At 42.4% G+C, this 24,692-nt stretch overlaps 2 protein-coding genes across 2 annotated transcripts in view; one reads left to right on the top strand and one right to left on the bottom strand.

Annotated features, from left to right (window-relative positions):
- Positions 1-2,334: 2,334 nt before the first annotated feature.
- acp6 (acid phosphatase 6, lysophosphatidic) lies at positions 2,335-6,649 on the top strand. Its single transcript, XM_038306766.1, has 8 exons — positions 2,335-2,493; positions 2,568-2,647; positions 3,003-3,090; positions 3,257-3,389; positions 5,258-5,358; positions 5,439-5,531; positions 5,611-5,776; positions 5,860-6,649. The coding sequence occupies exons 1-8, from the start codon at positions 2,399-2,401 to the stop codon at positions 5,992-5,994; spliced, it is 891 nt and encodes a 296-aa protein (XP_038162694.1). The 5' UTR covers positions 2,335-2,398; the 3' UTR covers positions 5,995-6,649.
- Positions 6,650-9,674: 3,025 nt separating this feature from the next.
- Positions 9,675-24,692, bottom strand: part of bcl9 (BCL9 transcription coactivator) — a 44,733-nt gene continuing 29,715 nt past the window's right edge. The window contains exons 3-10 of the mRNA XM_038306775.1: positions 20,663-21,134; positions 16,990-17,303; positions 16,714-16,821; positions 16,440-16,614; positions 15,164-15,254; positions 12,906-15,072; positions 12,243-12,512; positions 9,675-11,610 (exon numbers count right to left, since the gene is read on the bottom strand). Coding sequence (XP_038162703.1) covers positions 10,571-11,610; positions 12,243-12,512; positions 12,906-15,072; positions 15,164-15,254; positions 16,440-16,614; positions 16,714-16,821; positions 16,990-17,303; positions 20,663-20,949 — 4,452 coding nt within the window. The 5' untranslated portion in view covers positions 20,950-21,134 and the 3' untranslated portion in view covers positions 9,675-10,570. The remainder of the gene's footprint in view (positions 11,611-12,242; positions 12,513-12,905; positions 15,073-15,163; positions 15,255-16,439; positions 16,615-16,713; positions 16,822-16,989; positions 17,304-20,662; positions 21,135-24,692) is intronic.

Here is a 24,692-nt window from a genome sequence, read left to right on the forward strand (position 1 = left end):
TCTGTGTTTAGCATGGTCCATAATGTTCCACAAACCTAAAAAAAAAAAAAATAATGTACCAGTTTAATAATGGAGAATCTGTTAGTCAGCTTTATATTTTTTTTTTTAAATATTTATTTTCTGAGAATGTGTTTATTTAAGACTTAGACAACTTTTATCGTCATTTTGTATACACAGAGTGTATACAAAACGAAATTTAAGAGCAACCATGCAAATTATCAAACTCCTAGAAAAAATACATTATATTATATTATTTTCCATATGAATCCCAAATTGTTCATTCTGTTTGTATTTTCTAAAATGTGCTTAAAATCAGTCATATCTGGCTTTATTCATGCTGGGTCAGATCCTGACATATGAGAAAGGGAATGTAGAAAGGCGGGGGAAGTGGAATAAAGCGTTAGCCTCTCTGCATGCAGTTAACCAAGCCTTTGTAGCTAAACCAGGTCCTGGAAAAAGACTGAGTGTACCGTCTCCCCCTGTTTTTGGACTGCTGATTAATTTTGATGTTCGGCTGATCAGGTAAAAACGGTTTCACCTCCAGCTTCTCTTGATAAGTTTGCTTTAAAGGAACTTCACTTAATTTAATTTTCCTAGCGCCATTTCTCTCTCTCCAGTCGTCTCCAACTTCCGTGACTCGGCCTGTCAATCAGCCGCACTACGACTGTGACGATACTTCCTGTCACCTCAGGTCGCTGCTTAGCGGCGCCCCAGGATTGTGTAGCAGAGGAGCTAATGTGCATGTACAACTTTTAATGAGAGTCAATGGCCAAAGACTTTTACACCCTGAGGTGGAACTACGGCACCATTTCAACTATGAATGAAACAGCTTTACTTGTCATTAAAGATTAAATATTTATCTTCCACATCTAAAAATATATACTAATATATTTTAATGTATTAATTTCTCTCTATTGGCCAGTTGCCATTGCATCAAGCACATTTTGCTGTCTGATTATTAATTATTAGTTAGTAGATTAATCAGTTTGCAGAAATAGTTATTGCATCCCTAAATGAGAGAAAAACTGTCTATTTCTAAGTTAAAAAGAGCCACCGAGTTATGAGGAAACAGTAAAGGAGGACATGACGCTGAACAAGCCAGTCTTCTCATACCAAACCATCAGCCTCACCCCTCTGGTGCAAATTCCACTTTTAGCTCAGAGAGCATTAAAAGTGATCTGAATTATATGCAGCCAGCGATACAAAAAAGTAGCTCTTTCATCATGCTGGCTAACAGTTCAACTGTGAAATATTTTGGCTTAAAGTTGCTTCATTTGGTCTGATTACATTAGTTGCACTGGATAAATAATCATTCTCTGCCAGGCTCCTTTTAGGTTTGTTCTCATAAAGTAGAGAGTTTAGGAGCGTGCTGTAACCCTGCTACAAGAAACCACACACTGTTTGCTTACAGTAGTGTGAGTTGTTAAAAAATAATGGCTTAAAATAACAATAGAATCCTAAAACAAAAAGACAACACAGAAATCCAACTCTTGTACTAAACATCATATAAATCCCCTAATAACTGATATTTCTATAAATGACACAATTTACTGGTCTAGTTTGCCAGAAGGGAGCTGGTTTAAAGGCTTATAAAGCTACCACCCAACCAAAATAACACACTCCAAGTGGATCCTAGTTCTGCTGCGGGATTTCACTATAATTCTCCTTATTTTTAAAGGAAGCTTTTATGCTGCCATGTACAGAACTGGGCTTTCATCCTCCTGTTACGCTGCTGAATGTCTGCAACATGAGGACGGACTCTAGCTGCTTTATTTTCTGTCATATTTTAGTAAAATCTTACTAAAGATACACAAAAACATTAGAAGAGTTACATATTGAGGAGATGAGACCGAGATTAAATATAGAATTGTTTGGACAGTGGATAATAATAACTGCACACTAGAATAAATACAGCTTCAAAATCATCACAGCAAGTTATACATTTTGAAATAGCCACAATTTTTATCATAAATTCTCTTTTCCATCAGTAATTACATATAATTTTATATAGACAGACTTAGACTTAGACAGTACTTTATAATATATATATATGTGTATTGAGTTATGAGGGCATGAAAATCTAATTGGTTGAATCGGCTGTAGTTCAATAATCTTAGAGCGTTTTCATTTTTAAATGAGCACATATTGAATTTTGCATCAGCTGCTGTGATCCAGTTATTATGCTGTTCTACCTCTGACGGACTTCCGCTCTGAACATTCAGAGCAAGTAGAAGAAATGTGCTATTCTAAATATGTCATGGAAATTTTTTTGCTCATAACACTGAACTGCACTATAAAATTTCTGGGTTAACCTTTGAATCTGAAATGTTTGACATAGTCTTTTTATTATTTTATTTTGAAGGGTGGCAGTTTCCCTGGTCAGCTGACCACAGTGGGCATGCAGCAGCTGTATGAGCTGGGCCAGAGGTTGAGGAATAGATATATAGAGGAGACCCCTTTCCTCAGCTCCACCTTTACCTCAGCAGAGGTCTAGTAAGTGATGCTGATCATGAACGTTTTTGATTTTAGTAACCCAATAATCATGTGTAATTTCTTTTTTTCTTTAGCGTGCGCTCCACTAACATTGTAAGGACTATAGAGTCTGCCAAGTGCCTGATAGCTGGACTCTTCCAGCAAAAGCAAAAAGGTAGATTTAAAATGCTCGCATCTATAGAGGGATCTACCTGATCTGGAAAGCCTGGTGTTGGTTTACTGATCTTGATATGGATGGATTAAATAATTGGACGATGTTTTCTTATCTTATTCTCCATCTCTGTTCCTAAAAGTTTTCATTCATTCTCTTTTTCTTTCCTTTATTGTGATCCTTTAGCTTATTATTTTTGTCACTACTAGTGATTTTACTTCCTTGAGGCCTTTACGTCCTTCCTCTTGTCTTCCCCATTTTGCTCCCCTGTCTTTTCTTCTTTCCTGCCTTTCTTTGTGTCTGGATTTTTTTTTCTGTCATCTGTCATCCATTTTGTCCTTTTTCTCTTGGTGTGTAGATATTGTGTCCATCCTGACAACAGAGGCAGAATCTGAAATTCTCTACCCTAACTATCACGGATGCAAGCTGCTGAAAGTCCTCAGTGGGTAGGTGTAGTTTTCTAACATGCCACTGAGCTCCATCACTCACAGACCACTCTGGGCACCAAAAACTGGAATCTAGAGTAACGTCCAATTCAAAATCATGGGCAGACTGCAGACGCTTTTGGTAGGTTGTCATGGTGTGTCTGTGTTTTTTTTTTTTTCCTTACAGCCCCCGCTGGGCTGAGTTGTCCACTCTGCCTGGCATTGCTTCAGACCTGCAGAGCATCCTGAGTGCACTGGGGATCGCTGCTCACCAGCACGTCGACTTCATCCTCATTAGGGATGACATGGTTGCCAGAGAGGTGACACTGTGACTCTGTGATCCATTCGACTTTTTACCGAGTCTCACCACAGGCTTTCAGTCTGGAGGCAGTTATTATAGAGACTAAGTTCAACCTGCACACTAGCTAGCTGCTGAATGTGTCGGTGCAATCCAACAGGTTTAAAGAGATCTAAAGATTGATCAGTTATTAGTGAGCCATAATTAGTCATGGAACAAGACAATTTACATTTAAAATAAGAAAACACATTAACACATTGTCTTATTTCAAGTGCATTTTATCTAAATATCTTATTTTAAAGGGACACTATGCAACATTTTTCAGTTAATTAATGTGTTCCATAACGTTATGGATGACTAAATGAGTCATTTCAGGTTGAACAAAGGTATTCTCGGCCGCCCTGGTGGTCTGTGGGGGAAATACTGCACTTGCAACTGCAGGAGCACCGACCCGCACCCACAGGCTCAGAAGTCTCGTGAGAGTCAGTCTTGCTTTACGGTGAGAACTGCTACACGCCCCCATTAAAAGCATTCTCGTTGCTAGCACAGTGGCAATCTTTGTGCAGTTATGCTACGTTCACGCAGCAAAAGCAGCAAAATCGCGTCTGCTGCTTCCTTTTTGCTGCTTGTACCAGTTAGTTCTGACGCGAGGCTGAAGCAGCTTTGCTGCTCTGGCTGCGGGGTGCAAAAGTGTGTCTGAGGCGCGTTGGGCGGAGCTTCACTATCCTTTCTCTGCCTTGCAGCTATATTTGCTGTGATCAGTGGGAATAAAGTAGTTTTAATATGTGTTTAAGTGAGAAAATACACCTGAAAACGTAATCAGTGCAGTCAGTTCATTCAGATTATTATCCTGCCTTCAATATTTTTTCTGTCGGAGCCGCTCAGACCCCCACATACCAGCGGGGCGCCGACAGTATGGATCCCTTCATCAGCAGCGGTTCACCGCGGCAGCTGGTAGGTGTTTTTCATCTAAATAATCCAAACTGCATATTCTGCCGGCAGATTTCTGCATTTTGAGTTAATTTAGGCGTCAATAAACTGTTTAAGAGGAGTGATCATCAGCGCTGTGTCTCTCTCCCTGCGTTAAACGCACCCGACGCGCTGCTTCAGCTGCTCAGACGTGCTGCACCTGCTGCTCAAAACGCGCCGCTGGACCTTTTGCTGCGCCTTGACGCGCGTCAACCATTGACTTTGCATGTAAACTCGCTGCTTCTGTCGCGCCAGCTACGTCCAGTGTGAACGCAGCATTAGTCATTCGCTGCTAAGCTCAAAACAACCGCGCCTGGCTTGACGGAGAAACCAGGAGAACAGCTGAGCATATTTACGACAGTGCACTTTTACTTTCGCCCTCTGGAGGGAGCCTCGCTGGAAAATCAACACCGGTTGCATAGTGTACCTTTAAGAGTAAAAATACTCATTCCATTGGCAAACTCTTATATACCTACTCAAATTAAGGGTAAATACAGTAAATTTAAGAAATTTTTACTAATTTCTAGATCGTTTTTCCAGTGTATTAGCACAGTTTTATTATCTTCTAAATAATTATTGTCTAAATTCTAACTATTCATTATTTAGTGCTTATATTTCCTTCAGTGGCTGCTTAAATATGTTAATCGTTGAAAATTTTTAGGTGTTGTGCTTCAAAACCTATATAGGAATGGCTTATTATTTTAAGGAAATGATAAAGTATATATTCAGGTCATATTCCAGTATATTTAAACCAAACTGTATCAGTGGAAGTCAGATAAAGCCGTTTATAAAGACAACTATGTGCTTTTTTTAAGGATTTATTAGATTTGGGTTTGTTTTGTTTGTTAGTTGTGGACCCAGTTATATTTTTTGTAGTCGTTTTAGGTTTAAAATAATGTAATCTAATTTGCTAACATTCAGACACATGGCCTTCCCATCCCGCCGGTACTGAACTCCTGGAGGAATACGGTGGAGGACAGAGCTGTGGACATGATGTGCCGGCTTTACGAACCCAGCAAGAGGTTAACAGCATCATTTTAATCATTTAATGCGTGCTGGTTCTGCTCATTAAGGTATTTTTAAATGCTATATACTGTGACAGTGAGAAGCTCCAGCTGTCGGTGGGATCTCTCCTCCACCTGCTGTTAGACAACATTGAGAAGAAGCTACAGGACAGCTCAGCAGAGGCCAACAGGTTGGACACCTCACATCGAGCACCTTCACTTCTTTCCCAAAACAGATAGATTTTTTTCAAGGATTAACTCTCTCAACAGGAAGTTGTTCCTTTACTCAGCCCATGACACCACTCTGATTCCCTGCCTCATGGCTTTGGAAATCTACGACATGAAATGGCCACCATATGCTGCTGATATCACTCTGGAGCTGCACCAACACCGGCAGACCGGAGACGCATTTGTAAAGGTGTCCTACATAGGCCAGGTAAGGCGCGCCTCTAATCGACCCAACCATCAAAGCTGTTGGCTCTCCCTTCATCCAAGTCACATTTGCTTCATGCTTCCCAGGATCAACTCATACCAGGTTGCAGTGGAGTCTACTGCCCCCTGCAGGAGTTCAAACAGCTCCTCTCCGCATACACATTAAACCCTGAAGTCTACGTTACTCGCTGCAACAGCACAGGAGGACCCACTGAACCCTGAACTTTCAAGAAACACAAAACCCGTCTTGACATTATGCTCAGCTCTCCTTCCATCCAGTCACCATGAAGTCTTGAACACATCAGTTAAATGAGTTGCTCGTCTTTCTTTACATTTAAATCTTGTTTAAATTATTTTTATAAACAGATTTTTCCTCAGTTGTTTTATTTACACCAAGGTGCTCTCTTACTTCAAACTAGCAGAAAAGTTGTTTTCTTTTTTTTTTTTCACTCAATCGATTTGTATCCGCTTTTACCCCCGACTGATTTCTAGTGAACTCATCTAGGCGAGCGCATCATCAGTATTACGTTTGCACTGCTTAACAAAAGGTATATTTCACTAGTTTGGTGATGTTGCTGTTGAATTGAATGTACTTAATGATTATTTTGGATTGAGTTTCACATATCAATACATTAAATAAGCCTTTATGTTGTTCCAAAGAAAGTAAAAAAAAACAATGCACTGGACTTTGTTTCCAAGTTTGAAGACATTTCACTTCCCATCCAGGAAGCTTATTCAATTCAAAATGTCTGCCTGCCTTTCTTCAGGTGATTTGTAGAGTTTAAAACATTATGAAAGTGTATGATTAAATTATTTAAAAGTATCTACTATCCTGGGTGTGTTAAAGTTATGGGGACAAGCTGTTTTGGCGTTTATACAGTGATGGGAAAAACAAGCATACTTCATCACCTCAGAGAGCAACTTAATGTTGCAGCAATTTTATTCCTCTCATGGATTTTATGCTCATTATCTCCGTAATCTATCACCAAACTGGGAGATTAGGCAATTTAAGGCTTTTTTTTAGATAGTGTATAATCAATTAACTAGTTTTGGCCCAGCTCCATCAGACGGCCATCATAAACTGCTAGCCCCAATCTTCATCCCTCTGCCTCCATGCATGCCATAGCGACTGTATGGTCTCTATAGCATCTTTACTTTGTAAGATTTTGACACAGCTGGTCAATCACATTTTATGGTTAATTCAGATGTGATATTTAAACCTAAGTAGAAGTTTAAATCTGAATGGTATACTTCCAGTTGTTTTAAATTGTCTTAGTCTTTCTCTTGGATTGTCTGATGGATTATGTCTGATGGTGCACAGCTATGGAGAAAGCATTGCTGTTCGTTTCCCATGACTGTTATCCTCCAAACTTCCTTATCCGCCATGACTACAGATTTTTATTCCTTAGGGAACTATCTTTTGTGGAAAAGCTAAAAGGTTATTAGATGGTTTAAGAATTGAGTGAACAAGGATTTCCTCTTTGATGAACACAGTTATATTTGATTGATGTTTGTTGTTGGTGGCATTTCTTCTTCTATTATAAACATTTGGTTTGGATGGGTGAAAGAAAAATACAGATTTTTTTTTCCATGTTGAGCTTGTTCTCATTTTCTACCTTATTTACTCTCACATCTACGTTAAAAAAAAAATTACATATGCATTTGTTTAGTTGTCTGTAAGTCATAAGTCTTTAGTTATTTATTACAACTGAACCATTAATTCATAAAAGTAGTTATAGAAAATGAATAAACTTTACTCTTAATATTTAAAATTAATTAAACCCTTTTTCTCAGATAAATCTTTAAAATCATATAAAGGGCCCTTAAATACAGGGCTTTTTTAAATCCAGTCCTCGGTGCTACTTTTCTATCAGACCCTCAAAGTGTGAGTTTGCCCCATGTCTGATTAAAAGTCATTTAGAGCCGCAAATGTTATTTTTTGTTAAAGTGTGTGTCTAACATATCTGGATTTTTATTAGCAAAATCTGGCTTTGGAAAACATCTATTGTGCGAGTCTAATAACATGATATAAAAAAAATTAGTGTTCTCATGGCTTAGAATTAGTAGTTTATAAATACAATAGAAGCGGTTCACCCAATGGGAGATGCCATATTGTGTCGGCATTTTGGATTACAGGAGCCGAAAGAGGACAAACTTGTGCATTTCACCTGTATCTGGGAATGTGTTGTTGGTGAACGAAGAGTTAACAAGGAAAAACGATCGTAGATCATTCTACCACTTTGTGCCTCAAAGGAGGAACATCCGAACTTTATCTCGAGTAGAATAAATAAAAACACAACATTGAGAGGATTTTAGCAGGTGGAAGCTGAGGGTGCAGCCCTTCTGCTGGACAGGTAAGATAATTCAATATAACAAAGTTGATCTTGCTGTTATGTTAGAAAAAAGGCAGAGGTGACTAGTTTGTCAGCCTGCAATGGATGAGCTCGGATACAAGTTATTAGCTGCTGTTAGATGTCCCTCGGCGGCTTCCTTAGGTCTCACACGCTTAAAGAGGAGGCAACCAGCTTGTCTGCCATTTGTAATTCATTTAGATCACCACTAGATGGGGCTAAATCTTACACGGTCCTTTTAAATATCTGATAAATGAAACCTATTACCATAAAAATAAAAACCCACTTATTTGTATATATAGCTTTTAAAATGAACAAAACATAAAACATTTTATAAAGACAAAGCAACTATTTTTTTCCCCCATAAAAATTCTATCCAATGATAAGACATGTTGATCTACAAAGATATGTCCAGTTCTGGTTAAAGTTCAATTATTCTTTTAACAATTCTGTTCAGAAAATTCAAATATTCTTTATAAAAAAACTAAGTTTCTAAGGGTGGCATTTATTATACTACTTTAACTGCTTCTTTACATCATCGGGCCAATATAAAGATCCATTGTATAAGTTACAAAGGTCCACCTGTGGGTCAGGAGCCACAGGTTGCAGACCCTTGCTTTAGATGCGTCTCATCTCCAGCAGACCTGAACCAGGAATTCAGCCACTTGATTCAGGTGAGCTGGAGGGGATGCATGTAGACGCTGCAGGATGGTAGCTCTCTATCTGGAATCACCAACAGTCAAAGTTGGAAAATAAAAGCTTGTTGGGATAAACAGGAGTATGATGCTCCAATTTCTTACTGTGTGTACTCAGCTGTTCTTTCTTTCCACTTACAGGTAACATTTTGCATGCTTTGTTTCCTCATCTGGCTTTCTTCTTGCTGCTCTCCAATAAAATGTCCTCAGATGAAAGACTTGCTCTGCCCGGACCTAAAGGATGCTGGTGAACTCGATCGACATGCAAGGAGGGACAGACTGGTTAGAGTCCACATGACGGGGGTACATGAACAGAAACAGGCGCACACACACTGCATGGACAACATGTATATACCAAAACAATATCTTTTATTTGTAGTCCATCACCAACAGCCCTGGTTAGGCTCTTCTGCACCAAAGCCAATGGAGAAACACATGACAAGCTTATACAATAGATAAAAGAGAGGAAGTCAACCGGATGGTAAGCAGTACGTGTTTACATTTCCTTGCGTCTCGCCTTGCTAAAACGTTAGCCGGATACACCTAGCTCTAAAGTCTATAATACCTGACGATCCTGCTCTCTGCATTCAGCGGCACCATCCCAGTCTGCGGACCATCGTGTCTTCATGGATTATTGCTGTGGGAATGATTATTACCCAGAGTCAACAAGTCAAAAAACAAAACGGGAACACAACAGGAACAAGAAGAAGACACATAGCACGTCTGGGTAGTTAGCAATATTATTCACGCCGGTGAAGTCCTAAAGGTTTTGGCGATGGTACGGCAAAGCTGCCGGGATCCTCACACTGAGTGCATGTAAGAAACAGAGAAAAGAAGACGCTTTCTGCAGATGGTCCATGTTTGTGCTTTTTTTAATAATACTATTATCTTAATGAGGTCATAGTTTGGTTTGTTATACACTGGAGTAACAAAGGAAATTAAAATAGACTAAAATTTTGAATAGCCCACCAATGGCAAACCGTACAGTATTTTAAGGAGGGGGGGCGTTCCTCCACCCCAATGAAAGCTGGGTAAGAGGCGTTAAGAGGTCACTGATAGAATGCCTATACATAGACACACACATACCACACAAACATACCATCTGTCAGGCACACAAACACACCCTCACGTATATACTGTACAGAAACAGTCAAAAAACAATGGAGCGAGAGACAAGATGGATTTCCACTAAAGTCTTCACAAAGCACAAAGTATTCCTCCTCCTCTCTCTGGTTCCATATCACTTTTGTGACAAATTTTTGTTTGTTTTTTAGTTTAGTTTTGTTTGTTTTTTTTATTTGGAAAAAAAAAAAAAAGTTGACATATACTGTAGCATCTCCAAGCTGACTTTTAGTGTTAAGGTTGGTTCCTCTTTGATGTCAGTCATCTTTACAGTCTGATAATCAAAAAGAACAAAAAAAGTAATAACACCAAGAGTTTCTGCGAAATTGATGAACAACAATCTCGTACATTCTGCGAGTTCTTGAGTCAAAATTAGACGCGTGTGGCGAACGGTACACCAAAATGGGCCCCATCTTTTCTCCTCGAATGGAAGTGTCCTCAAAAGACATTACTAGGCAACAGGTTAGCTCTAGAGGGTTCATTTTCCTGGGCGCACACTTTAGTGTTTCATCTCATTTACTTGAGTCCCTCTGTTTCTGAATACTTGCTACACTCCATCTTTTTTTTTTTTTTTTTTATCTTCCTTGGTTATTTGTTCGAGAACATTCTAGTTACAAGGTGTTTGTTAGATTAGAACATTCCCTGCCCCGGACTGAACCCCATGTCCATTTCACGAAGCCTCACTTGGCCCCCCATCATCATCGTCTGCTGTGAAGGACCGCCCATGCCCTGTAGTGACATCATCATGTTAGGTGAGCCACCAGGGCCTGGGTGAGCCATTTGTCTCCCCTGCATCATCCCTCCCGGACCCCCAGGAGACATCATCCGGTGCTGAGGGCCCATCATGCCTTGGCCCATGAATCCCGGCGGCCGCATTGAACCGTGACCTGGGTTGCCCATCGGCATGTCCTGGGGGCCCATACCCCCACCGGGTCCCCCTGACATTCCCCCCATCCCCTGCATGGGCATCCCCATCCTGGGGGGGCCGTCACTCATCATGCTCTGCATTGGAAACCCAGACGGGTGAGGGGGTTTGCCTCCTGGGTTATCTCCTCCACCCCTGGGAAAATACGACAGAGTCTGGCTGGGTTTTTCTGACGGGATTATCCTGGACAGGTCGAATTCTGGGATACCAGAAGCCCCCTGCCGCATCACTTCATGAAGGTCTGCATCTCCAAATCCTCCTTGCATGTTGTTAAATTCCGGTCCGCCAGGTGTATTAGGCTTGCACATGCCCCCATCACCCCCACCCCCATGAGGCATGTTCCCCATCCGTCCGCCCATTGGCCCCGGTTCACCCTGGAACCCCATCGGATGACCAGGGAAACCTTGGGGGCCGGGGCCATTGTGTGGGGAAAAGGGGCCTTGTTGGGACGGGGACTGGGTGAGCGGGTACCCCTGGTTTCGGTGAGGGTAACCCATGCGTCCTTGGGGCATCATTTGAGGATTTGGCATACCAGGGTCCTGTGGATTTGGTTGCATCATCATGCCGTGAGACATCATGCCTGGGCCCATGTTAGGGGCATTTGGAGAGGGCATCTGTGGGGGCATGCCATGAGATAGAGGCTGGGACCCCAAGGGGTTCATGCCCAGAGGACTAAGTGCAGGCATAGGTCCAGCATTTCCAGGTCCCATCATACGTGGATTTCCTTGATGATTCATTGCCATACCTGTGAGGGAAGAATATAAGACATTCAGTAAAACCACAATATTTAGAATAAAATCGTAGTTAAACAATCTGTGCTTTATGTGCTAGATTAACTAAAGCGGTGATTCAACTGTGCAGAACCACCATCTTCCTCCTTCCAAAACAGCTCAATCTCAGATTGGAACCTTATTGTTCACGGCTTTGAATTTTTTCCCACAGCATGATGTTTTATCATCGTTTTTAACAGTTGATGTGCATTTAAGGTTCTCTATGTAGACCAGGCATCCCCAAAGTCGGTCCTCTAGGGCCACTGTCCTGCAGATTTTAGAGGTTTCTCTGCTTTAGCACAGCTGATTGTGATGATTGCAGTTCAGCAAAAACCTGTTAATCAAGTATCAATGTAAATCATCTGCGCTGGAACAGGGAAACCTCTAAAACCTGCAGGACAGCGGCCCTCAAGGACCGACTTTGGGGATTAAGCTCAAATTTGGTTCCAATTGACGTCACTTTGCTGTGAACCTTTACACTGATTTTGTTAAACCTTAATTAGTCTATCAATTAAAATCTTGAGGAATTCAAGTTCGTTGCTGCATACACTTCAGCTGTAATGCCACTGAAACCTGGTGTAAAACAAACAACACTCAGATTTCTCACCGTTGTTCACTGGAGGCAGGTTGGGAGAGCGAGCTGGGGGCGAGTCATCGTCTGAGCTTGCTACAGTCTTTATGGCATCGTGGTAGAGAGGAGTCGAACTGGGCATCGCAAACTTGGACATCCGGGACATCATGATGGAGAGCGGGTTCTGGGAGAGTGTCGGTTCTGGGGGAATGGTGTACGGACTGCCAGACGGGACGTTGCCTGGAAGGGACATGGAGCCAGACGGAGGCCCCGAAGAGGGAGGAGCTGAAGGAGGCACGTTACCTCCTAGAAGAGGACAGCATAAACAAAATGACAAAGGGGACAAAAATACACATTTTATTTATATAAACATCAAATCAAATGCAGGTTTAATTGAATTAATTTCTCATTCTGAAAGTGTTTGACTAACATTACTTATGATATGGCTCCTTGAGTTAGTGCCCAGAAGGGGGAGCCACTGGACCATAACCAACCCCACCCTGTTCTGGTTTTAAATAAGTTACATACCACCTTGCAGCTTCTATTTTGTAATTTCTAGGTTAAATTTTCCATTACGCCATTGAAAAATAACAATTGAGACAAATGCCCACAAAATGTTTTGAATGGTATCAATTTTAGATAAAATGAGAATATAATTTTTAGTGTGGAAGAGCTCAGAGGAAGAAATGATGCACACACCTGGCTCCATGCCCCCCATCATGTTTGGAGACGTGAGGCTTAGTGGAGGCTTGCCGCCCTGAGGGGGCACTCCAGGACTCTGCATGGGTGGTTTTGGTGAGGAGGCCCATCCTGGAGAGGGGTTTGGAAGAGATGGAGACCTCATGTGAACAGGAGAGGCACCTGCTGATCCCATCATGGAGTGGGGAGATTTCATTGGTGCAGAGGTCGGAGGAGCTGGAGGTGCGCTGGGGCCCGTAGGACCACTGAGCATGCCGGCCAGCTGGGACGGTGTTTGAGGAGATTTTAGGTTCCCAGATGGAGAGCCCATCATTGGGGACTGAACTTGCCTCAATGGTGGAGACTTAAGTGGGTTAACACTGGGAGAGTTCCCCCCTCCTGCTTGGACATTCAGGTCTGCTGGCTTCCGGCCCCTCTGACCCTGTGAAGGACCCCCAGCTGATGAAAGATGATTGATGCGTCCGTTTCCTCCCGATGGTGTGGATCTGTGCTCTGGACCGAATGCTGGGTCAGAATGGGGACCCCTCATCCCCCCCGGGAAGGGCCGCCCGGGTCCCATCGGAAAGTCTGCTGGTGTCTGTTCGGGGAAGGGAGGAACCTGCATGGGCCTGCCTTGTGGTCCCATACTCTCCATCGGAGGACCTCCACCTGTTCTCATTCTCATCATTTCATCTGGACTCATATTCATGGGGCCGTCTCGCAGTTTGGAAGGATGCATGTGAGGTCCCGGGCCAGGACCGGGGCCGATACCAAATTCTGGACCCATTTCCCTGCCCCCAATTCCTTGAAGCCTCGATGATGGACTCATAGGACCATCAACAGGCATTCTGGGAAACATCCCCATGCCGTTGCCAGGTTCCATTCCACCTCTTTGGTGCCCCATCATCCTTTGCACATCCATCATCATCCCAGGGGGGATGCCTTTCTCCCCACTCATTCCTTGGTGGAACATTGCCTCCTGGACTGCCTGGGGGTTTGGAAAACGCTCCCCACGAGCCCCAGGCCCAGGAAACATTCCTCCAGGTCCTCCAGGGAAGCCTCGGGGTTCTCCCATCCTTGGAGGCATGTCATCAGGCCAGCCCATTCCTGGCCTTGGCATGCCCTCCATCTCAGGATTCATCATGCCAGAGAAGCCAGGCATCCTCTGCATGTGAGGGCCCATACCCCTGGGACCGGGCCCCATGCCCATTCGGTCTGGGTAATGTTCTGGTGGACCACCTGGCCCGCCCCACATCTCTCCTGGACCCATCTGATAAGGGGGTGGGGGTCCCCGCATCATTCCCCGTGGACCAGGGTGCATCATGTCTGGAGGAAGGGGCCGGTGTTGCATTTCCTGCTTTTTCCTCTTCTCCTCATAAAACTCCTGCTGTAACTTCAGCCATGCCACCTGTTCTGGGGTCATCTGATCTCCCTCTCCACACCCGCCTGGTCCTCCAGGACCACCTGGTGGGACCATGTCATCCGTTGGAAATAAAGGCATGTCCCTTGGACCATGTGGGGGCCCAAAGGGGGGGCCCTGTGGACGTGGTCCTCCAGGTCCGCCCGGCGGTCCAAGGCTGTGGGACTGTGCGATCATGGCCTGCAAAGGTCCCTGCTCCGAACGCCTAGGTGGACCATCTGGACCTCCGTCGTGGGGTCCCACGTGGGGCTGCGGGTGTCCAGGAGGTGGGGCGTTTTCGTCAGGGAAAAGCATGCGCTGGATATCTCGTAGAGTCTGCAGGGAACGCTGGCGGTGTTCCAGCTGTTCTTGGGACAAACCTTCGGTGTTGGCCTCCATGTTCAGCAGCTCCTGAGCCAGCTGCTGCTGTTGCTGCTGCTGCTGGGGCGTAAGACCCGATCCAGCTGTGCCTCCACCCTGTCCTCCTTCAGCAGATGTCGGAGGGTTTAGATCTGCCTCCGGTTGGGAGACGGGAGTCTGATCAGCAGGGGCTGAGGGGTTACCGGGGCTACTGCCAGGAATATTATTGGATTCTGTGCCAGAGGATGACGACCCCTCCTGCGGAAGAACACAAGGCGGATTCCCTTGACTTGAAGCCTGTGGCTGCGCTTGATCCGCCATTCCGGTTAAGGACGGCTTCGATCCAGGCTGGTGGCTTTGTTCTTGGGCATGGGACGGAGACTGCTGAGGAGGCTTCGGGTCATTCCGCAGGACGGCAGATGCATTGTTCTTCAACATAGCAGAAGAAAGATAAATGTGTTAAAAAACTAGATGAAGTATGCAATGGTCTCTAAAAGCTGCAGTAAAACAGGCTCCTTACCAACATGAGGTGAGATTTATCCTTGCTGATGTTTTCCTTGTGAAAGGCAATGATGTTTTCTGTGTGGCCAGTGAGAACGGCTTCAGCTGCCCTGAGAACCAGAGGATAGTATTCAGATAGAAAAGAGGCAGAAGGTAAAAGACTCAACGCATCATGCATACACACCTAATATAACAAAACGTTTGAATTTACCGGATACCAGAACTCCCTAATAAAACATCATGCCATGGCCACAGAGTCTGAAAATATTTTGACCATGGTGGGTTGTTAAAAATAGACGTCTTCCTCTCCCCATCTATGTGTGCTTCCAGCTCTCCATGACCTTTAGCATCTAGGACACTGTAATCCGTGTCATGCGTGGATATTTACTCCTGTTAAAACTATACACATCTTATTACACTTTTAATCACACCTGGTATGATTCCGTAAACTAGCAATATCTTATCTATTTACATCTTGTACCATTAGTAAAAGGCAGACTCTGCTTTTACTGAAACAACTCGGGAATCTGCATCAGGGAACCACTGGGAGCAGAATTAACTCGGTAGTAATTTTACCTCAAATCTTTGCAATTTGTGACGGCTTAACTGGCTTTCTGAGTGTCTTTACTGTAGTGTTGACAGGAATGATTTTGATTGTATAGGCTGCGCTAAGCTTGTTCATAGTAAGGTTAACTGGGATGGCCGAGCCCATCACTGGTCTGCCAGTTGATCATTTTCAGAAGCTGAGGTTGGTTCAGCAGTCATCCATCAACCTTGCTTGAAATGAGCCCCAAAACCTTTGATAGTGAATTCCAGACTATGGTGTTTTTAGCCTAGTTGTTTGCTAGAGTTGCTGGTCTGGTAGAAACCATGTCTATCCAACAGGTCTTCATTCAGCATTCCCTGAAATGAATTCCCTGAAAACTGTTCATCATGTCATACCCTCCTCTATATGACTTTATACCGATACAGGAACACCAAAAGGCATAATTTGCCTCTTTTGATGTTATTATATTTTAATAAAAGATGCAAGAAGTAAACAAAAGGAAAACCTTAAAAGGAGTATATATAATTTCACCAGAAGATGGTGTGTTTTTCTTTGGGTATAAAGTAATATTTTACAACAACAAAATTAAAATTAATGAGAGAAATTCAACCATGACATGTTCCAGGGGACACCCCAGCTAAAACGTTGATTTCTTGTTTTTATTCACGTTTCCAGTCAATAAAAATGTTAAAAGACAAGCTACCGTTCTCCTGGTTCTGTTCCAAAGGAGAAACAAGCTTCTTCTTACATGTTTGCATGCTTTGTGGAGAAGACAAATTTGTGGCCCAGTTTCTGGCCACTGGTAGGTTCTGTTGTGGAGCCTTGGCCTCCCAGTGCATTGTGGGAAGGCGTTGAGGAGCGACTGAGTCCGGCGTTGGAGGTAGAATGTGTGTCCTGGGGCCTCACGTCACCCGAGTTACAGTCTGACAATGAAAACAGAGAAAGACACATTAGGAGGCTTTTAACAAGATGTAATTCCATCAGCAGATGGAGGACTTCTGCTTAGATGCTGCAGGACTTACTTGAAAAACTTCTGTCATCTTCATCGCTTTCTCCTCCAGAGCCCCAGTCAGCTCCAGTGTACGGCTGCCTCCTTTCTGCAACACAAATCCTCTTTGCCCTGCTGGTATCTGTAGGCACAGACCATCCATTCATCAGGAGGGTTTAAAAGAGTAAGAAACAATGAGGAAAAAGCTGAATTATAAAAGAGAATCAGGCATCTGGGAAATAGCTAAAATAAAACATGTCTCGACCTTCATTTAAGATGAGCGTGGGGAAAATAGCTGTTTAGTTGTTACCTTTTTCCTCATTGGTGGGCGTGCCACTCTCTGGCTGCTCAAACGACTCCACAGAGGTGCTCCTTTCCCTCTTGACCTTTACCTTGGAGCTCGGTGCGGACGTCAGGCCCTGGCCGTTTTTTAGCCCCATTCCCCCCAACACGTTTTGAGCCCCTTTGGCACCCATAGTTTTGGGGTCACAGGGGGAGGGCTGTGATTGGCTGCCCGTGCTCCCAGGTTTACCCTGATTGGGCATTTTTGAGTCCATCTGGGAAGCAGTGGAGGGGGACATGACAGGAGGGGATCGTACCATGGCCTCCGTCTTCGGTTTAGGGCTGAAACACAGAGGATAGATTTGATAAGGCTTCCACTTCTTTCCAACTCACTAATCTGTTTATCATAGCAGAAGCTCTGGAAAATACACGGAGGTTTGTGGTTATAAAATAATAAAATGTGAAAGTTCTTGGGCTGTGAAGTTCTACACGTTCTGAAGATCTGGAAAGACACAGGGCCATCCACAAGTGGCTTCTGTTGGAGAGAACTAAGCTCAGACAGGCAGTGCACATCCAGCTGAGAGAAAACGTCCTCACCACACCCTGCTCTCTCTGCCTCTCCTCTCTTCTTAAACACATAAACATACGGTAGACTCCAGCAGGTAGCGTGAAGCAGAAGCCATGTCCAAAAACTAAACCCACAGCTTTGCACAACTCGAGAAACGCGAATACGGTCCCATTACCGGCAGAAAGGAAAACAAAACCAGAGTTTTGGCAGTCCAGTCAGCTGTTTCCAAGGACTCCAGAACCATGAGTCAGCAGGGAGAACTTCCAAGCCCGGTAGACTCTCTGACCCCCGAGGAGATCTCCATCACAAATGTAGACGTACATCAAGCAAAGATCCTCTTTTTCACATCTGCATCACGCAGAGTGTAGAACAGGCTGGATCTCAAGAACCAAAACAAAATGTTTGGACCTCATCGTCCACAGCGGTTCTCAAAAACTTCCACCAAAAACAATGAGGAACCAGTTCATGCTTTTAAATATAGAATAACAAATGCAGGTTTTGGTGCATGTGTTTACATAATTTTCCATGAACTCCTCCTCTTTTTCTTTATTTTAAAACACACAGATAACATTAAATAAAGGTAATCTAAAAATAAAAAATATAAAATTAGAAACAGTCCTATTTTGAAAAGCTAACATCTCATCTGTAGCACTGAAGTTTCATTCAGATGGACTTGGGGCACAACTGGTGTTTGAATTGTAAAGATCGCTAACTTGTTGCTCTCTGCTTTGCTCATCAATTCTGCAGATTTCCCAGATTAAGAGGCGATACAAGCACAGAAAAGGAAGTTTTATCAGCCCCTTTTCCTCTAGAAGAAAACAAAACGGCACCTTCCACAGAACGTTGTGAGATTCATTTCCTGTATCTGCTGCATTTTTTGTTGTGGGGGTTCACCACTGATGAAGAGTTAACCATTAAAGAAAGCTAGCTTCATTTATAACTTGAAGAGATGGTTATTTGTGCCTCATTTAACCCTGTTACAAGAAAAAACCAGAGGAAAACATTTCTGTTTTCCTATCAGCAGTTATTTTAATACACAGAATTTATGATTTTTGAACACTTACACATTTCGTCACATTAGAACCATTAAAACTGCAATGTTTGGTGTTACATGTAAGTTTCAAAGCAATTAGTGCAAAGGTGGGGTAAGATCAAACCAATGCATGCATTTACAAGACTTTGGAGTTTATTTCAACACTTTTTCTGCAGCTTGTGTATTGTTGTCTGCAATTTGAGATGTCCTCCTCTCTCACCCCCAGATTCTACATACTCCGTCAGCGCTCTGCTCCGCCCCGCTCACTACTTCGTGCGGAGTACTTGTCTGTCAAGTTAATCAATGAGAGCTGTTTCACATCCACCGCTACTCCTCCGCACCTCACCATCCACGTACGTCTTCTCCGCCACTCACCGTTAAAATACGGAGCCAAGCTATTTTTTGCTCCGATCCAGTCAGGTCAAGATCCGCAAATGCAATCTCACCAAACAGGAAAAAGAAGGTCAAGAAGATCCGGTTTGTCAAATTAAAATATAGTAACGGAAGATCAGTAGCTAGTAATCATAGCATAACTCTTATATATTCCAAAAAACTAACATTGTTTATCTAAAAGATTTGATGCAAACTATTGGTTCTTCAACATACCAGGAAGCAGATTTTTCATCTCCATCAAAATATTTATTTTAAACCGAGGGGCTTAAAAGTTTATTCAAATCCAGTCAAAAGAAACGTCTTATTGCAGGAATGGATGAAGAGATGCTGAGTTTGGAAATAGAGAAAAACAAAGTTCATAATAAGGCAGCTTTGTATGATCCTAGTTATCCCTGTTACAAAAATCTACAACAAAAAGAAAATATTTGGACAGAAACTGCACATATTTTGATTCTGATGGGGATTTTTTTAATGCGTCATATTGAATTAAGTGTTAATTTCTGCATGTTTTGCCCTTATGAATTTTATAATATTGCGCATGCTCTCGTCAAACTCTGAGGAAATCAGAGCAGAACAGGGCGGGAGGAACAGCGGAGACTGTAGGCTTTGCTTTGCACAGGCGGTCTGGAGTGCAGCGGGGCGGTGACGAGGGATGTGGGATTTCAGGGTCAGTCATTTTAGCTGGACAGCATGTGTTGATATGTTATCCAAAGCCTGCACATTTTCTATTTTCCTCTTTTTATAATCAATTGTTCCATCACTCTGTGGCCTTTAGCCTTTTGAACATATCAGTGATTTGCGTCTGTGTTTTTTGTTACCTCTGAAGCTGTCTGTTAAACCCCTAAAGCTTCAAGAGCTGGATTAAGATTATTAGTTGGACTCAGTTTACTAATCAGGCGGCCGCTGAATGCAATTGGTTAAAATTTATTATTTTAGGAGGAACGGAATAAAAGGGGATATAAAAAAGTATATTAACCCTTTGTCTTCCAATTCACAGTTCTGTTTTCATTAGTATTAAACATTAGCCTGACGTAGTCCGACTCAATTCTAGGCAGAATATGAGTCTGATACTGCTCCATAGAGCTGTGATTATGGGGCGTGTTTCGAACGAACCAGGAAAAAAAATGCCTCTGCACTCAATTGGATAGACCTACAACCAATAAGAGCAACGGAGTGCGTGACGTATGTTAAGCGAGGCATAGTTGTTGTCCACAAAAATCAAAGCGTGCCGTTTCACGCCTATAATAAGAAGATGAGACTGGATCGCGTTTCTCTGTTCCTCTTTTAAAATTAATTTGCTGTCGATATCTTCTAGAACAGACCTAATAGCAGAATCTACTCACCTCAACTCTCCAGCGGCAGCCATTATTGTTGTCACCCAAGCGCGCATTGGTCACGTGGTTGATTACGTTACTGTTTGTCATCTGTCCATCATCGTATAAAGCCCGCCCTGACAATTTGATTGGATCGCCTGACAGTGGGCTTTAATACTCGCGCTACTATGGAGCAGAGCCAGACCGAACTTCCCCGACCTCAAACTTTGTGGGCGGGACTAAGTTCGGAATGGCACCCAGGCTAATTAAACATATGGAAAGCTGTTGTAATTATGTAAATTGTTCCAACTACCTTAAAGGGGTGTGAACATTCATCCAGGACATTATGAAGGCAGGCAAGTGCCAGTTTTAGTAGGTAGGCCAGTCAGCTTACCTCTGCGTGTTGGTGGACGGGGAGTTTTTTAGCCTATTGGAGTGCATTGATGGGGCTCCCAGGACTACTGAACAGGGTGGAGTGATGAGCTGTTGGGGGCTGCCTGTGTGTGTGAGCGGCGCTTTAGCTCGCACGTTCCTGGAGGCAGAAACTGGATTGGTGATGTTGGACAGGTTGCCCCGGCCGTCCTTGGTCTCCTCTCTCTCCTTCTTCCCTCGCTCCTTCTTGCTGAAATGTGTCGCTGCTGTACCTGCCGCCGCTGGCCTCTCCTCCTGCACCTCCAACATTCTCCCTCTGTCCTTGTCTGAGAGCGGGTGGGGGACGCGTATGTATGGGTCGGTGTGTGTGTATGTGTGTGTGCGTGTGAAAAACAAGGCGTGTAAAAACAAAAACAATAGTCCAGAAGGCTTTTCTTGTTCTTCGTGTGTTTATGAAACTCCCCCAAGGGGGCTTTCAACGGCCCTCGGGCGCACTGTGGAGAGAAAAGAAAGACAGAGTTAACAAGGGGAACAAGGGGCCACAGTCTTTAAGTAAAAGACGTATTCAACATGAAATCACTTGACTATAACTGCAACACTAGAAACTGGAAGGTTGTTTTTTTTTTGAGTAAGTTCAAGCTCAAAGATACTTGCATAAATTCTGGGTGTCCATTAAAAAAAAAACAAAAAACAAAAAACAGCTAATGTTGTCTACAGGATGAGGAAAAAGTTAAAAATATGTTTATATTTGATAAGACTAAAGTAGGTATTAACTAGATTAGAGGTAAAAATAACTATCCTTATCCCTCTTTGAATCAGCTAACAGCAAAAATAAACCAGGTTTATTACAAAACAGTTATGCATTGCTTAATGAAGAACGGTTCAATCTGTTGACTTTGAGGAAACTTTTTAATGAAAATACAGTGTGAAAAAAAATCCAAATTAGCCGTGTTTCAATCCACAGGTTTTGAGCGGATTGAAAAGGCTTTAACAGGAAGTAGAGGCTGGAAGCTAGCATGGACCGCACATCTGAGAAACATGGAGATGTTTTCAGAATGTGTTTCCATCAGGCAGGTTGTAATTGATTTGTTAAGTCGAGTAGTAATGACAAGGTTACATGCTGTCTTGACACACTGTCCAGCTATTACAGTGCAACCAATTTAGCCTTTACAGTGATGTTTCCAGTAACAGACTGTAATGGCTGCTGCAGCCTTAAAGCTTTAGGCATTATGTGACCTGCTCTGCTCTGATGCCCCCAACAGTTAGGAAGAGAAGCAGCTGGATCATCAGGCATTCAAACTTTAGGTCATTCAAATTAAAGTACTAAATATTCTTAAACTGAGCATACAACACAAATTCATATGGGAAGTAGCTTTAGCCAAAACTACTTCTAAGCAACTCTTCTGCATGTGAGATTAATGTTAGCTTAGCGCTTCAGAGATTTCAAACTTTTTTAGCTTGTCAACTCAAGATTGGAGTGTTTTTAGTTCAGCTGTTTACAAAAGGTACGCTTAGCTTAAAAAATGTATACGCAAAGCTAAATGGAAATCAGCCGAGGTATTGCATTTATTTAGTGCATAAAAACTAACTCGAAACAAAATCTTAATTTAAGCCTTACAAAAAATATAGATAACACATTCATAGTCAATAAACTATTACTTTAGTTATATTATATGAAAGTTCCCTTCTTTTAGGAACGCCTTCCACTAGGTTAAACACATTATATGGATTAATTACACACAGGCTTTTATTTCTGTTAATTATAATGACTTTTCCAATTGATGCCAACATAACATTTAAGATTAGAACATTATATCATTTTAATAAAAACAATGTTTAAATGTAAGCTTAATGAAAATGAATTCCTCTTTAAGCCTATTTTAAAAACTACTTTTAATCCCACATATGAGTCTAATGGGAATATTTTCATTTAAATATAACCGTAAGTCATGACAGCAAATCTGTGTCCAATGTTAATATATTGCAAAGGACTTTATGGTATGTTTGCAAAGTGAAGAAACAATGTTCCAAGTTTCATTAGCTCCTACATGATCATCATTTTAACCGCTCACTGAGGTAGCTACAACACTACTGCAGAAGATCAATGATGGAGGCAACGTAATGAAGGAATAAACAGAGTTTTATTCAGCATTTGCACGATAACTTGATTTTTCCAAAAGCTCCAAAGTAAAAAAATAAATTCTTACTCCCAAATAAATCCGTCTTTCACTCAGGTCCATAGCTGCCTGCAAGCGACCAATGTTCTTATTTTTCAAATCACTATTATTTACAATATTTTCCTTTGATAAACCTGGAGTTTTTTCCTCTTCTGTCAATATTTTACTGTATAACATTTGTCAAATAGTCAATATACTACATTTGACATAGCTGAGGGTGATCGCACATTCTCGATTTTGTTTAGGTTGTTAACAACTATTAAAGTTAAAATATAAAAGAAAATCCTTCTTCAAAACATGTGGAACAGTCTTAAGTTCGGGTTTTAAAGAATTGAGAACATGCTGCCAAGATACAAAATATCTTACAACATATCTCTCAGCTGTTACCGCATCAACACAACCTACACCGTGGTTGATGCGAGTATTTAGTGTGAGCTCAGCATTGGTACTACAGCAACAGCTCTATTCATACCGCTTTAACTCCTCTAGATAAGTCTAACAATTAGTTGTTAAATCCAAAGGACCCTCTTTCTTTCCATCTTCTTAAGTTATGGTTTGGTTTTATTGATTTAGATTTCTATGGATGCCTACAACGGAAAAGCACAGCAAGAATGTAAAAATTACAAAGACATTTGAACAATAACAACTATTAAACTGGAAACCCTGTAATATTCCTACATTACATTCATACGTTACTTTTGATATTCAAAACACCAACATCAGTCCCTCGATCCAACATGAATTTAGTCCAGAGGAGTGAAACGGTCAGTTCTGCGATCCATTCCACCCCAACCACTGCATGTACGACCAGAACCACAATCCTGTTAAAAAAGGAGCCAGGCCAGGCAGTTAGATTACATTGTCATCCTGCAAATATCCAGGAGCTCTTCCAAAAACACTCAACATTGTAACTGGCTCCAGAGTTCCCCTGGAGAGAGGCAGACTGTGTGGAGTGTTTGAGAGTGGGGGTGGGGGGTGCAGACAAACACAGCAGCTCCTGCTTGGACAGCAACACTCTGCTCTCAGCTGGTCTACAGGAGGAGATTTACAACCGTTAGCTCCACAGGTCACTGATGCACACAAACAGAAGCCGGCTTCCGCGAAACCAAATCCAAATGAAACCGTGGGACGTTTCAGACGTGTTAAATTCAGCCGCTGGCATTTACAAAAATATCATGTAAGGCATTTTACTGTAATGATGCCAATTCCATTCAAAAGTGACTCTCAGAAGCTCAGACATTCAACAGGCTGTTCTGATGAAGGCAGGGATTAGACTCTAGACAAAAAAAACCTGTAGGTCTAAAGTTCAGACCGATCATAAAGAGTTGATCATTAAAATCAGATCTGCAATCAAAGTCACCGAGCTTTAGTGCAACCGGACGCCACTTGCAGCCGCTCTACATAAAACTGGGATCATCAGTAGTCAAAAGTCAAATGTGTGCAAACTACAGCCCAAGCAGGGCTTCACAACATTAGGAAATCATGCACTGACAGTAAATCAGGAACGATTATGTGCCTATTTTCATCCATGACTCCGTCAATCCATGACCTTTAGCATTTTGAGCTATGCCATTTGCTTTCTGCATCTGCTGCTAGACTGTCCAACTGGTTAAATATTACATCAGTATATGAACATTAAGTTCATAACACTGGGAATTTACTAGCAACAATTATTGCTCTTCTTACAGTTATTTGCAACTATTAGACATGATTATATTTTTTGATATTAGTTTAGTATTATATTGTGGTATGTATTCACACTTTGCATGTAGATGATACATTTAGAAAGCTGGGGGGAATATCAGTCCCTTTGAATTCCAAACCTAATAGAGAAAATATTGATCAAGATGGATAAAAAGATATGATGGAGGGGGA

Source organism: Cyprinodon tularosa, unplaced genomic scaffold, assembly GCF_016077235.1.
Source record: "Cyprinodon tularosa strain WSP-4 unplaced genomic scaffold, ASM1607723v1 ctg590, whole genome shotgun sequence".
Classification (NCBI taxonomy): domain Eukaryota; kingdom Metazoa; phylum Chordata; class Actinopteri; order Cyprinodontiformes; family Cyprinodontidae; genus Cyprinodon; species Cyprinodon tularosa.

What these genes read in the sequence shown, in the direction of transcription:
- acp6 (XM_038306766.1), top strand. Translation starts at nt 2,399, where the DNA reads ATGCAGCAGCTGTATGAGCTGGGCCAGAGGTTGAGGAATAGATATATA. An exon ending in TTTACCTCAGCAGAGGTCTA is followed by an intron (nt 2,494 to 2,567) that starts GTAAGTGATGCT and finishes TTTTTTCTTTAG; the next exon opens with CGTGCGCTCCACTAACATTG. An exon ending in CTTTACGAACCCAGCAAGAG is followed by an intron (nt 5,359 to 5,438) that starts GTTAACAGCATC and finishes ATACTGTGACAG; the next exon opens with TGAGAAGCTCCAGCTGTCGG.